Source organism: Panthera onca, chromosome D3, assembly GCF_046562875.1.
Source record: "Panthera onca isolate mPanOnc1 chromosome D3, mPanOnc1 haplotype 2, whole genome shotgun sequence".
Lineage (NCBI taxonomy): Eukaryota > Metazoa > Chordata > Mammalia > Carnivora > Felidae > Panthera > Panthera onca.
Genome location: NC_138350.1, coordinates 82,672,177 through 82,687,461, shown reverse-complemented (window position 1 = coordinate 82,687,461; position 15,285 = coordinate 82,672,177). Strand labels below are relative to the sequence as shown.

General features: G+C 36.4%; 1 protein-coding gene across 3 annotated transcripts in view; it reads left to right on the top strand.

Annotated features, from left to right (window-relative positions):
* The window catches only part of CDH19 (cadherin 19), a 102,384-nt gene that overhangs the window by 34,349 nt on the left and 52,750 nt on the right, over positions 1 to 15,285 (top strand). For all 3 annotated transcript variants that reach the window (XM_060614052.3, XM_060614054.3, XM_060614055.3), the window contains exons 4-5: positions 11,792 to 11,911; positions 13,299 to 13,463. In XM_060614052.3, the coding sequence (XP_060470035.3) occupies positions 11,792 to 11,911; positions 13,299 to 13,463 (285 nt within the window). The remainder of the gene's footprint in view (positions 1 to 11,791; positions 11,912 to 13,298; positions 13,464 to 15,285) is intronic.

Below are 15,285 nucleotides of genomic sequence, written 5' to 3'. Positions count from 1 at the left end.
TACAACCTACCAAGACAGAATCATAAGAAATAGAAAATCAGGGGCACCTGGGTGGCTCCAGGTTAAGCATCAAGCTCTTGATTTTGGCTCAGGTCATGATCTGATGATTGTGGGATCAAACCCCATGTTGGGCTCTGCACTGGGTGTGGAGCCTACTTAAGATTCTCTCTCTCTCTCTCTCTCTCTCTCTCTCTCTCTCTCTCTCTCTGCCCCTACCCTACTCATTCCCACTCTCTTGCTAAAGGAAAAAAAAAAAGAAAAAAAATCAGAGCAGATTATTAGTAAGACTGGATCAGTAGCTAAAAACATTCCAACAAACATAAGTCCACCATAAGTTGGCTTCACTGGTAAGTTCTACCAAACATTTTAAGCAATAATTAATACCAATCCTTCTCAAACTCTTCCAAAAACTTGAAGAGGAGGGAACACTCCCAAACTCATTTTACAAGGGTGGCATTGCTGTGAGACCAAAACCAGATAAGGGCACCACAGGAAAACTACCTGTCAGTATCTCAGGTGAACATTGATGCAAAAATTGTCAACAAAATTCTAGCCAGCCCAATTCAACAACACATTAAAAAGATGATATGAAGACGATATAAAGATGAAGTGGGATTTATCTCTGGGACGCAAGGATGGTTCAACAACAGCAAATCAAATATGATATACCAGCTTAGTAGAATAAAGTATAAAGATCATATAATCCTCTCAACAGATGCCAAAAAAACACTTGACAAAATTCAACATTTTTTCAGGATGAGAAAGGCTCTCAGTAAATCAGTTACAAAAAGGACATACCTGAGCATAATAAAAGCCACATATGACAAAACCCCAGTGAAAATCATACTCAATATTGAAACACTGAAATATTTTCCTCTAGATCATGAAAAAGACAAAGATGCCCACCCTACTTTTTTTGACATAGTATTGGAAGTCCTGGCCAGAGCAATACTCTCTACCTAAGTATACTCAGTGGGGAAAAACAATGGTCATTTCAACAAATAGTGTTAGTGTTGGGAAAACTGGATATTCACATGCAAAAGAATGAAATTGGACCCTTATACTACTCATAAAAATGAACTTAAGGACTGGGGCGCCTGGGTGGCGCAGTCGGTTAAGCGTCCGACTTCAGCCAGGTCACGATCTCGAGGTCAGTGAGTTCGAGCCCCGCGTCAGGCTCTGGGCTGATGGCTCGGAGCCTGGAGCCTGTTTCCGATTCTGTGTCTCCCTCTCTCTCTGCCCCTCCCCCGTTCATGCTCTGTCTCTCTCTCTGTCCCAAAAATAAATAAAAAACGTTAAAAAAAAATTAAAAAAAAAAAAAGAACTTAAGGACTAAAGATTGGACATGAAAGCATAAGAAAAAATGTTGACATTGGTCTTGGCAATGATTTTTTGGATATGATACCAAAAATAGAAGCAATAAAAGGAAAAATAAGCAAATTGGACTGCATCAAACAAAAAAGGCTTCTGCACAAAGAAACAATCATCAAACTAAAGAGGATACTTCCAGAATGGCAGAAAATATTTCTACACCCTCTATCAGTTAAGAGGTTAATATCCAAAATATAGAAGGACCCCATACAACTCAATAGCAATCCCCCAAAATAATCCAATTAAAAATGAGCAGAAGGTATGGATAGACATTTCTCCAAAGAACAATACATATGGCCAACAGGTACATGAAAAGATGCTCAATATCACTAATCAGTTCAGGGAAATGCAAATCAAAACCACAAGAAGATATTACCTCACACCTGCTAGAATGGCTATGGTCAAAAGGACAAATAAGTGTTGGAAAGAATGAAGAGAGAAAAGAGAAACTGAGCGCTGTTAGTGAGAATGGTAATTGGTGCAACCGCTATGGAAAAGAGTATGGAGGTTTATAAAAATTAAACATAAAACTATCATATAATCCAGCCAACTCACTTCTGGGTATGTATCATAGGAAATGGAATCACTGTCTCAAAGAGATATCTACACCTCCCTGTGCATTCCAGCATTATTTACAATAGACAAGACATGGAAACAAGTAAGTGTTCATCATGGATGAATAGATAAGGAAGATATGGTATATATACACACACACACACATATATATATATAAAGAGAGAGAGATAGATATATATACACACAATGGTAGATTATTCAATCATAAAAAACATGAAATATTGCAATTGGTGACAACGTGGATGGACCTTGAGGGCATTAAGCTAAGTGAAATAAGCAAAAGAGAGAAAGACAAATACTATATAATTTCACTTATATGTACACTTTTTAAAAAAATTTCAACTTGTACAAACAGAGTAGAGTGATGATTGCTGGGACTAGGACTTGGGGAAATGAGGAAGCATTGGTCAAACTGTAACATTACAGTATTACATATTGGAAGGTTACCAAGACATTAGGTCTTAACTATTCTCACCGCAAGAAAGTAAAATTGTAATTATGGAGGTATTAACTCACTTTATTGTGATAATCATTCCTCAATATATTTGTGTATATCAATCATCACATTGTATGCCATAATGACACAATGTTGTATGTCAATTATATCTCAATAAAGCTTGTAGAAAAAGAAATTCACTTTAGTAACATTTACCATCAAAATGACATAAGTATGTTACCCACTATCAAAAAAAGTGGTTGAATTCAATTTAGATAATTTTACTCCTTGACCTCATAAATTATAATAATAAATTTCAACACGTAGCAGAGAATTCTCAGAAACACAAACACCCTGATTTCTTAAAATATATCGAATTTGAAAATTAAACTGTATGAAATTTATATCTTTGGACATGTGAGTTTGAATGTGATTGATATTGGGATGGATTGCTCTTTGTATGCTCTCTGAACATATTGTTTGCTTTCTTAAACACAGTTTATTTATTTGACTTAAATTTTCTAACATTATGAAAAGTAGAGGTGTCAAAAATACAACACAAGAATAATAAGAATGACCTAATTTTCAGGTTCTTGTAGACAGGAAAACGAAAAAAAAATATTTGAAGAGTATTTTTCACATTTAAGGTGACAAGTGGGAAAATATCTGTTTTTTGAGCTTCACTTGGAAGTTCTAGATTGTAAAAGTAATTGCATCTCAAATATAAACACAAGAGGGATGGGCCAATCAGTCCCTGTAAATAAATAATGATCCTCATACTAATAAAATAACTTCCCAGTGTGAAACAGTGAGCACATCCACGATTAGAACATTATTTCTATCATGAATTTGAATTCTGAACATTATGATTTGACTAAGTTATCTACTGTCTTATCTGTTTTAATGTCACAAAAATCACAGAATCAGAATGTAGGTCAAAATATTATCACTTACTTTGGTCTTCTTTAAGATTGGCCATTATGCAATTCAACATCCTGTCAGTAAATTTGCTTCAGAGTAATCAAAGTGTGCTCGTACTAGAACTGCATGTAAAAATAGCTTTCCTATTAGACAATTTATATCTTCATTCTAAGAAAAGTCTGCTTAATATTTTTACCACTGAACTTGACGCACAAAAATTACACACTAAAATAAATGAGTCATTTTGAAATCTACCAGTTCAAATCTTAGCATTCAAACATATATTTAACTAGGGCACACTGTTTATTGAGTATTCTAGAAAAAATGGAAACTTTGTATATAAAATGTCCTTGTCACAAGTTGCTGTCTTTTCTCCTGCCTACATGATATCTCAATTAGCCTGCATATCAAAATTTATCACTTTTACATTTTTATGGATATCTCCCATAATCTCTATAAAGAAGATAAAGTATTCAGTGTGAAATATGAGATATCATCTAATAAAGTTTTGTTACTAATATTAAACTACACTTTTGAATGACAATCATTCAGTCCTCTGTAATACCTCTGCTTAAGACTGAATTCCACATAAATCAATATTGATGGAGTTATACTATTCTTACATTAGGTTTTACTCTTGATGGGAGAATAAGTCTAACATGTCGAGAAATCGTATTCATGCTGTCAATAATGCTTTTGACCTTCAAAAATTTTATATAGACTTGTAAGTTTTAGCACTTATGAATAATTACAAAGTGTCATTTCTATGTAGGTTCTCACATACAATAAATATTCTGTCTTACGTTAATATGCCATTATCTCACCATAATTTTGTAACTTGTGTCACAGCAAATGAAGCATATTGGCAAACTGAAGTATATTTCCAGTTCCCACGGTTTAGACTACTAAACTATGATTTTCCTCTCAAGAATTTAGTACAAGTTTACGTCCTGTGTTACCTATGTAATAGTATGTTTTTGCAATATAGTATTGCTGAGAAAATGGGTAAAGTCAAATATTGTGTTAAATTTTTCATAAAGTCCTTTTGCAAAAAAAATAGCTTTAAAGAGTGAGGATTTTAAACATGCCTGATTTTCTATGGAAACTGCATCTGGCTTAACCCAAGATTTCCCTGGTCACTGAGTGAGCCAGGAGATTAGAGAAGCTGAGCATTGTGTATGAATAGATAATGATGAAGGGCCACATTTCAAAGGTCATGATATGTAAGACTGAGCAAAAGGACATGATATTGAATGGAGGTTCCATCTCCCCTGTAGTGCACAAGAAACGGTGAGAAGAAAAAATTGAAATATAAAGCAGCAGATGAAACTACTAACAAATAAAACTACCTTGGCCAAATAGACTAAAGTCATGACCCAGACTCTAATAGATTTGAATGACCCATCAGTAGGGTCTGTTGCCCCGTATGCCAGACTGGGGGATCCAGCTAAGGCAGCCAATGCCCCGTACCTTAAAGGTATGGAAGTCAGGGGACATAGCCATTGCCCCAGTTCTCACCTTGAATTAACATGCTGTGCTTCTGAGAACACCAAACCCCGTCATGCCTAAGGAAAGAGTTGTTTACTGGAATTTGCCATGAGATGTCTCACCAGGATGGGTAAATTACTCCACCCCTCTGGTTGAAGGAAACGATTCACTCCTCACTGGGATCCCATTGTCCTGCTGCAAGCCGGACCTATTGAAACAGAATATCCCTGGAATGGAACACACACCATTAAAAGAAAGGGAAAGGTTAGGGTCCTGAGCTGGCATATCCCACCCCCAACTCATCTCCTTATACCTGACGGTGATGCCTCCCTCCTCCGTTGGCCTCAAGGACGTTATGACACATAGAAGCCCCTACTAAATTTACCCAGCAAGCCTTGAATGATAGCCAGAAGAGTCTGCCCTTATTGAATACTAAAATGTCTCTGATGATAAAAGCTTCCCACCCACCGCCCCCCACAGTAAAACAGCCGTGAACACTTACAGCCTCGCAAGGAGGCACCTGTGCCATTATTCAAACAAATGTTAGGTGCTCATGCCTGATGACTCTTGTGAATGTGCCATATTCATTAAATCACATGAAGATAGAAGTGTTCTGACCCCAGCTCAGAGGACTTAGTAAATCAATGGTTCAGGTCATGGGATTCTTGGTGGTAAGAGCTGTCACTTATTTGGGAATTATTGTCTTAATCGGTGTTTTTCTTGAATGTGCCTGTATTACCTGCCTTCGGTGCAGACAGAGATGCCAAATGAGCCACCTCCATGCTAGAGAAGCCCCTTGCTGATGGCTGAGGACATGCTACGGAAGAGGGGAGCGTATAAGATTGCGAGAATCAGTCGTGAGGTTGTGGACAGTTGAGGGAGGTCACTGAGAGGATGTGTCTGCCATTAGACCTGCATGCTGGACATGGGAGATCGGAGGCTCCTGAGCCCCTCCCCTGTCCTTGAAATGTGACTTCCACTAGTGTTTTCCTCTCCCAGAAGCTACCCCAGGATTCCAGCTTTGAGATAGAAATGTGGTGTTGTCACTGTCCGAATATTACATAGGACTGAAGCTATATATGACTGACTAAAAGCCTTTATGACTTTCAAGACTTGGTGGGCAGGTCCAAAAAACTACTCGTCTTGAGGACACCCAAAACAAGCCTCAGGAATGAGTTCTCTTGCTCAATACAACTACCACCTGCCAATCTGGAGTGGCATGTGTCATGTTTGGTCTCCTCCTGTCCTCCTTGTTCAGGGGCCGGTTTCAGATTACAGCTAGGAAGATCTGGAGGAGTTTGTGAAACTAACAGTGACCAGATCTCCAATTTTACCCAGGACAACTCTGCTTAATCCTGTTTGGTGGTTGTTGTTGTTGTTGTTTTCCCTGGCATTTTGTCCGGAAAGCACTTGGCCCAGAATGTTTTTTTCTTTTATTATTATTAGTAGGTGCATTATAATAAGCCAGAGTGAATTTGGGAGACATTGACTTTGTGCTTGTACCTCTTAACATGGGATGTGACAAGTAGTGTCCGAGGCATATGGCTAGTGAGTAAAGTGTCTCCTTTTAAGACATGATTAAATCTGAAAGGCGGCTAGTGATAACCCGGGACACTGTTCATAAAAACACAATTAAGCCAAGAAGCTGATTAAATAATGCAAATACATGTGAAGAATATCTATCTGGTGATATATTTAATGTGAAAATAATCTGTATAAAGCATTTTTCATTAATGTACATATATATATATCAGTTGTCCTTTAGAAATAACTTTATTATGGGGCGCCTGGGTGGCTTGGTCGGTTAAGCGTCCGACTTCGGCTCAGGTCATGATCTCACGGTCCGTGAGTTCGAGCCCCGCGTCGGGCTCTGTGCTGACAGCTCAGAGCCTGGGGCCTGTTTCAGATTCTGTGTCTCCCTCTCTCTCTGCCCCTCCCCTGTTCATGCTCTGTCTCTCTCTGTCTCAAAAATAAATAAATGTTCAAAAAAAAAATTAAAAAAAAAAAAAGAAATAACTTTATTACTAGGATATACTTTAAAGAAACTTTAATTAAATTTTTGTAATGTTTCTGTGTTTTCCAGAGGAAGAGAGACAGAGAACAAGTAGGGGCGGGGCAGAGAGAGAGAGGCAGCCACAGAATCTGAAGTAGGCTCCAGGCTCTGAGCTGTCAGCACAGAGACCGATGCAGGGCACAAACCCACGAACTTGAGCCGAAGTCGGAATTAACCGACTGAGCCACTCAGGTGCCTCGAGAAACTTTAATTTTTGATCCATTAGTGTATTTAAACTGACTTTGTCAGGTGTTAGTGAGAGCACAGTAAAATGTTGATGAAAGGAATGGAGACACTAAACAGGTTGGTTCATACGTAGGGCATGCACCAGGCTTCTTGCACTGATGAATAATGAATGCGCTGTTAACAACAATATTCTACTGAATTCCATCTCAGTAGGGTAAGAGCAACCTGTGCAGGCTGGGAGAAAGGCATCAATGGGTATGTCTAAAGACATAAAGAATTTGTGCCTTGAGACAAATATCAGGTTATCAATCACCCAGTCCTAATCAAGAAATGCTGGCTTCTGTTTTCTTTTTTCCCTGATGTTATGCAAAATAATTCCCATCTTTATGGAAGTTTCATTATTCTATTTTTGTTATATACTTCTCACCTTTATATCTAGAATTTATTTTAAGCCGATTTTTGTGAATGGTGTCAAGCAAGTGTCAAATTCTAGATCAAAAGAGAGATGACTGATGGATGGATGTATAAATGGACGCAGATACCCAGGGGACGCTGTAGCATTTATTGAAACGGTTCTCCAGTGCTCACCTGTGCCATCCTTGCATGAGTGAGCTCTCCATATGTGTATGATTTTGTTTCTGAATCTCTAGTCAGTTTGTCCTCTTTTGTTCTTCCAGGGGCTAATGTTCTATTGTCTTTATCGCCACAGTTATGTCATAAGCCCTGCTCCCTGTTAGTACACGTCTTCCAGATGTTCCTTATCAGAGATGTCTGTCTTGCTTAATCCTTTGCATTTCCATGTATATTTCAAGTCAGATTTTTAATTTATCCAGTAAGACAACTTGCTAAGATTTTGATTAGGATAGCATTTACACTATGGATCTGTCTGTTGGTATTTCTAGACGGTCATTTCATAAACCCAGTATTTTGGTCCATGTTTGATCATTAATGTCTCTTTACTTTCTTTGTTGAGGTCTTTAACAACTGTTGTTTAGATATTCCTGAGTATATTTGTTTCTTGTATATATTAGGTATTTAATTGAACTATTTTAGAGATATATATTTCTGGTATAAATAAAAATGGACTTTTGTGTACCTTGTTGTGTTCCTATGACCTTCCTAATGTAATGATTTAATATTCTCTAAAGTTTTTATATGTATATTCTGCTTGATTTTCAAACAAAAATATTGTTTTTGAATCACTAAAACATTTTTTTAATGTTTTGGTTGTTTTGTTTTTTTTTTTCATTTTTGAGAGACAGAGAGAGACAGAGTGCATGCGGTGTGAGGCAGAGAGGGAGGGAGACACAGAACTGGAAGCAGGCTCCAGGCTCTGAGCTGTCAGCTCAGAGCCTGATGCGGGGCTTGAACTCACGAACCGCGAGATCATGACCTAAGCCAAAGTGGAATGCTTAACTGACTGAGCCACCCAGGCGCCCCGTCATCATTTTTAATATTCATTTCTGTATGCATGGCATTGCCTCATTTCATTGTCTAGGAGCTTTCCTATAATGCTGCCCAAAATAGCGTGATAATAAAGTTGCTTTTTAAGTACCTCAGAAGGAAAAGTTTTCACATTTCACAGGTAAATATGATTGCTGTCAAAGTTTAAAAATGCCCTCCATCAGACTTAAGAAGGTATCTTTTTCTTGTAATTCCCTGAATTTTTATTGCAAATGGAACTGGGATATTTTCAGGTGTGTTTTATGTATCTAATGAGAATTTTTGTCTTATGTTTTTCTTTGTTAAGCCTTTAATGCCACGAATTATATAGGTTCATTTTCTAATGTTAAAACATCCTTGAATTTTTGTAATGAAAAATTCAAAATGCCTTCTATGAAAATAAACATTCTAGGGGCGCCTGGGTGGCTCAGTCGGTTAAGCGTCCGACTTCGGCTCAGGTCATGATCTCGCGGTCCGTGAGTTCGAGCCCCGCGTCGGGCTCTGTGCTGACCGCTCAGAGCCTGGGGCCTGTTTCAGATTCTGTGTCTCCCTCTCTCTCTGACCCTCCCCCATTCATGCTCTGTCTCTCTCTGTCTCAAAAATAAATAAACGTTAAAAAAATTTTTTAAAAAAGAAAATAAACATTCTAAAACAGTTCCATAAGCATGCTGACTTGGGTCTCTCTGAACTATGTTCTTATCTAGAATAGTCCCCGTAATATTTTAGAATCAACTTCAATTTATATTGATGGGTGGGTTGTTGTTGAGAAACGGGATGGCCGGGAGACTGGAGCCACAGTCTTCATAAAACAGACCAGAGCGATTCTTGCACTAAACAATAAGCATGTCATAAAAGCAGTGATTATGTAAGCCTGGCAAAGCTGCTCTATGCGAAAAGGGCATCTTGGTGCTATTCATTTTGATTTCAAATGTGAGTATGCAGCTCTACGATTACTGACAGATACAGGAAGAGTTACACATGTTTGTATGAGTAGAAACTGAAAAGCTATTTGTTTCAATCACCCAGTGTCCCTTTACCTATATTTAACTGGTAACAGAAGGAGGAGGGGACAGGGGGACTTTGGAACAATTTTGATTTTTTTCACTGAAGGACACGTTATTGGTCTTATAGTGATATTTTGCTTAAATTTTGTGTATGGCTAATTCCTAACTGCAAGTGAATGTACACACGTGTTTTCTTACAAATGACAAGGAAAATATAAATGGAAAACATATATATATATATATATATATATATATATATAACATATCAATTTTTTTTAATTTCTTGACTACTCTGACATTTATTTATTATTACAGTTTATGTTACTTGACTATTTAGTGAAGATTTCTGCGGTATTTAAATTTCTGATTAGGAAAATATGTAAGCTTCTCTCTTTTGACTTTATATTTTTTTAATGTTTTATTTATTTTTGAGAGGGTGAGCACTAGCAGAGGAGGGGCAGAGGGAGGGGGAGAAAAAGGATCTGAAGCAGGCTCAGGGCTGACAGCAAGGAGCCCATGTGGGGCTCGAACTCATGAACCAACCCTAAGATCATGACCTGAGCCAAAGTCAGCTGCTCAACCAACTGAGCCACCCAGGCACCCCCTCTTTTGACTTTTTTTTTAGAAAAACCTTTTAGAAAATATCTAAGAAGGTTTAAAGTGGTTTAACCTGTATTTAATGAATTGTGATGTCATTGAAAAAGCAGCAACTAAAGCAAATAAAACAAAATCAGATAATTAGAATGATATTAACACTAGATAGCGTTGATAGCATCTTCAACACATCATATCCTTCTGTGTGTGTGGCCAGGGAAGATCATTTAAGATCAAGTCTTTTAGGAACTTTAAAGCATACAATACAATATGGTGGCCTAGAGTCACCATGCTGTGCACTTGCTCTCCAGAACTTGATTTCCTAACCGCAACTTTGTTGGCTTTGATCACCATTTATCCAGGTCTCCCAGCCTCTGCGAGTCAGCAATTTACCCTTTGTTTCTAGAGCTCAGCTTTTCTAGATTCCACATATAAGTGATATCTTTGTCTTTCTCTGTCTGCCTTATCTTGCTTAGCATAATGCCCTTAAGGTCCATCCATGTCATGGCAATAGAAGAGAACGTATTGTAAAACACTTGAACCTAAGGTGTTTACATTTTGAGTGGTTATACAGTATAAAGCAAGTGCTAAATGACTAATAAAATACTACCACGAAAGAGCAAATGCTACATACATTTGAGGGCCACGGTAAAAGTTTCAACAACTTTATTACTGACAAGTAGAAGGGCTTCCCATTAGAATGTCTCGGTTTACAAAATAAGATTGTAATGGAAACGTGAATGATGTTGGTAGTCCAGGAAATCGCATAGACTATTTGATTCTGTGATATTCATGTTGCCATTCTTACTGACCCAGAACATGATGTTTCCATAAATGCAGATTTTCAACAAGACCTATAATGCTATCCCAACTTTACATAAAGATGATTAAAAAGCTCAATACTTTTAAAGGAAGATGTTTAATTTAAGCATTAAGTTTAAATGTACAGATACTTCTCATTGTGTTTTACTGATTGTTATTGAATTTCAATTAAGAACATTTTATGTCATCAATATGTGACAGGGTTTTGCTTTGTACTATACCAAAAAAAAAAAAAAAAAAAGAATTCTTCAACGTAAGTATGTTATAGAAGGGAATTAAATAAGGAAGATACTTATGCCCACCCTCAACTTGATACTATTGCAAGCTCATTTCAATTTTATTCACATTTTATCAACATTCTGTGACTTTGAGTCACAGTTCACAGAGTGATTTTTAAAGTGAACTGCTTCCAATTTCCTTTTGATTCTTCCACTAATGATATAACAAACTTCTGAAAGATCGTGAAATGGACATTGTAATGGATTGTTAAATAATTATATTTCATTATAGCTTAGATCTTTGTTTAAAATTCTATATTGTATATAGAATTCATATATATATATGTATATATGAATTCTATATACAATTGAGAATTTTAAACAAAGATCTAAGCTATACACACACACACATACACACACACACACACACACACACACACACACATATATATATATATATATATATATATATATATGTGAATTAGGGCTCTTTTGTATGAGATTATATTCTCTTGTCTATGCAGAATGATATCAGTTTTGTAATTCTGAACAAGGAGGGCTAGGTTTTCATTGTATGTCTTCACCTTGCTTGCTAAAGAGAAAATGCCGTATAGAACTGAATTCATTGTTCGATAAGACCGCAGTCTTAATTTCTTGTTACTATTCATATTTTCTTCAGGAACATTAGTCATCCAGGTGACAGCAAATGATGCTGATGATCCTTCAAGTGGCAATAATGCTCGTCTCTTGTACAGTTTACTACAAGGCCAGCCCTACTTCTCCATTGAACCAACAACAGGTATTTCTAAATGAAACAAAGTGCAGTTCAGCGGGATTCTAAGTAGGCAAATGGCAGAGCAAAAAAAAAACATCTGCTTCCAAACGTGCTGTACAGTAGACCTGAAGTTTCCAGAAATAAATGGGTTGTATTTTAGACACTTAATTCTTTTTAGTCCTTTAGCTGATTTTTCTAACTTTCAGAGACTGAATTTTCCAAATCCACACTACAAATCACTTGTATATAAGGTATAAAACATATGCAAAGACTATAACAAACCACTTAGAGAAAAAAAAAACAGTTTAAAAATAACGGTGAAAGACCTTTAAAGCAGTTGACCAAAATTTGATGTACAGAAAGCCTACAAGCATATTAAAAATGCTCATCAACCGCAGTAGTCATGGAAATGCGAGCTAAAACCACAATGAGATTCACCTTCACTCCCAATTCTCTCTGGAGTCAAACCTAGGGAGAATACTGGCGGTGGCTCTTTCAGACATTCTGTGTTTTCTATAAGGATTCATATAACAGATTACAGTTATAAAACACTTCAGTCCACAATTCAAATGCTATCATAATATGGTCCAACTTATCTGTTTTTGTATTTACGGGTCTCACAATTTTTAATGAACACTTTTCCACAGATACATTGAGGATTGGCCATTCTCTTTCTTATGTTTGTGTTCATGGTCCCCAAATCTTTAGCCCAGCATCCTGTTGTCTTCTGTTCTGCCCTTTCCTAGTTTTTTTTTTTTAGTGATAATAATTTTTTTACTAAGTAATTTTCTAGAAAATTTTCTATAACATTTTCTAAAATGTAGAATTTTATAGAATAAATTTACAGAATATTTATTATATTTATTATAGTCCATCTTGAATTTGAAAATCTGTTTATAGTTTGATCTGTATCATGAACAACCGTCGGTCAAAAACAAATCCTTCTTCATGTATCATAACTTAAAATAGACTTTAACATCACAGGTGCACAATATATCTTGCATAAATTTGGTGTTGTAATGTACACATTTACTTATAATTAACTTCTTTCAAATTTAAAGGAGAAGTTAACTGTAGCACACTAACATTATGTTAGAGAAGATAGCAGAAAATCGTTTGAGGTAAAAATAAGACATTCCTCTTTTTTACCCAAGAGTATATGAACATAGCATTTTATTAGGGGTCTACTAGTGTTCTTAGTATTGTGTTGACTACTCTGAACTCCAGGCAGAGTTGGTGTTTAATTTATTATTTTATTGTTATTTATGTTCTCCAGGGCAGTGTCTAGCACATTGTAGTCATTTAAAATGTATCAAAAGAATGAGTGTATGATGGAATTCTTAGGAAATTAACTGGAAAGATGCATGGTTAATAACGAAATAATAATTGAAGTTTTATTACATGTTTTAAGGAATCATAAGAACATCTTCTAAAATGGATAGAGAACTGCAAGATGAGTATTGGGTAATTATTCAAGCCAAAGATATGCTCGGTCAGCCAGGAGGACTGTCGGGAACAACAAGTGTGTTAATTAAACTTTCTGATGTTAACGACAATAAGCCTATATTTAAGGAAAGTAAGTAGAAAACACCATGAATTTTCATTACAATAAAACTATACATGTGCTAAATACACACAGATGTTAGGATTTGCATCTAAAGCACCGCCACAGCACTATATAAAATAAATGTATTAATTATTCGAAGGTGTGATTATTTTCATTAGTGTGAAAAGTCAAATACAAATGAGAAGGTAATGTGTTTTTTTTTTCTAATCGCTTCCGTAACAATTTCCACAAACCTCGTGCCTTAAACAAATTGTTACCTTAATGAAATATGTCACAGATGTCACCAGATTAAGTTCAAGGTGTCTGTAGGGCTATTTTCCTCTCTAGAGGGTCCAGGGGAGAATCCATTTCTTTGGATTTGGTTATTGGCAAAATTCAGTTCTTTACGTTTGTAGGAATAAGGGCTCTGTTTCCTTGAAGGCCGTCAGCGGCAGGACACTGTTAGCTCCGTGAGGCGTCTTTCTGGTTCTTGAGTATAACTCACACACCTCAGACACGTCAAAAGGTGTCAAGTCCTCCACACGTCGCCGTCTCTCCAACCCACACTTTGCCTCTTCTTCACTTTTATGGAGTCATGTGATCAGATCCAGTCCCCTTGGACAAACCAAGGCAATCTCCACATCTCAAGGTCAGCTGAATAGCAATATGAATTCCACCTGCAACCTGGATTGCTTTTTGTCCCTTTACATAATATATTCATAGGTTCTGGGGTATTAGAACACGGGTATTTTGAGGAATTCATTTTTCTACCTACTACAAGTGATGATTTCAAATGATAATTATTTTTTATGTTTTATGTTATCTTTATTCACTATATTCAGACTAAGAACAGAAAACAAAATTGCCCATTTCTATATTCACCTATGATTTATATTACATATACGTATATGAAATTTCACATGTAATAGAGATCATATGGTATTTGTCTTTTTCTGACTTATTTCACTTAGTATAATGCCCTTGAGACCTGTTCATGTTGTTGCAAATGACAAGATTTTATTATTTTTTGTGGCTGAGTAATATTCTAGTGTGTGTGTGTGTGTGTGTGTGTGTGTGTGTGTGTGTGTCTGTCTGTCTGTCATAATTTCTTTACCATTTCATCCCTTGATGGACACTTAAGTTTCCACATCTTGGCTATTGTGAATAATAATGCAATAAACGTGGGAGTGCAGCTATCTTTTCTAATTAGTGTTTTCATTTTCTTTGGCTAAATATCCAGAAGTGGTATTACTTGATTGTATTATATTTCTATTTTTAATATTTTAAGACACCTTCATACTGTTTTCCCTTACTCTTTTCTGTAATGGCTGCACCAATTTACATTCCCACCGACAGTGCACAAGGGTTCCTTTTTCTCCACATCCTCACCAACGCTTGTTATTTCTTGTCTTTTGAATAGTAGCCATTCTAACAGGGGTGAGGTCATATTTCATTGTGATTTTGATTTGCATTTCCCTGATCATTAATGATATCAAGCATCTTTTCATGTACCTGTTAGCCATCTGTATGCATTCTTTGGAAGAATGTCTATTCAGATATTTTGCCCATTTTTAATATTATCATTATTATTATTAGTAATAGTAGTAGCATTTGATATTGAGTTGTACGAGTTTCTGTATGTTTTGGATATTAGCCTCTTATCAGATGTATGATTTTGCAAATATTTCCTCCCTTTCAGTAAGTTGCTTTTTCATCCTTTTGATGGTTTACTTTGCTGGGCAGAATTTTTTTAGTGTGTTATAGCCCACTTATTATTTTTTTTTTCTTTTCTTGCTTTTGCTTTTCGTATCAGAATAAAAAAAGCATCACCGAGACTATGCTGAGGAGCTTG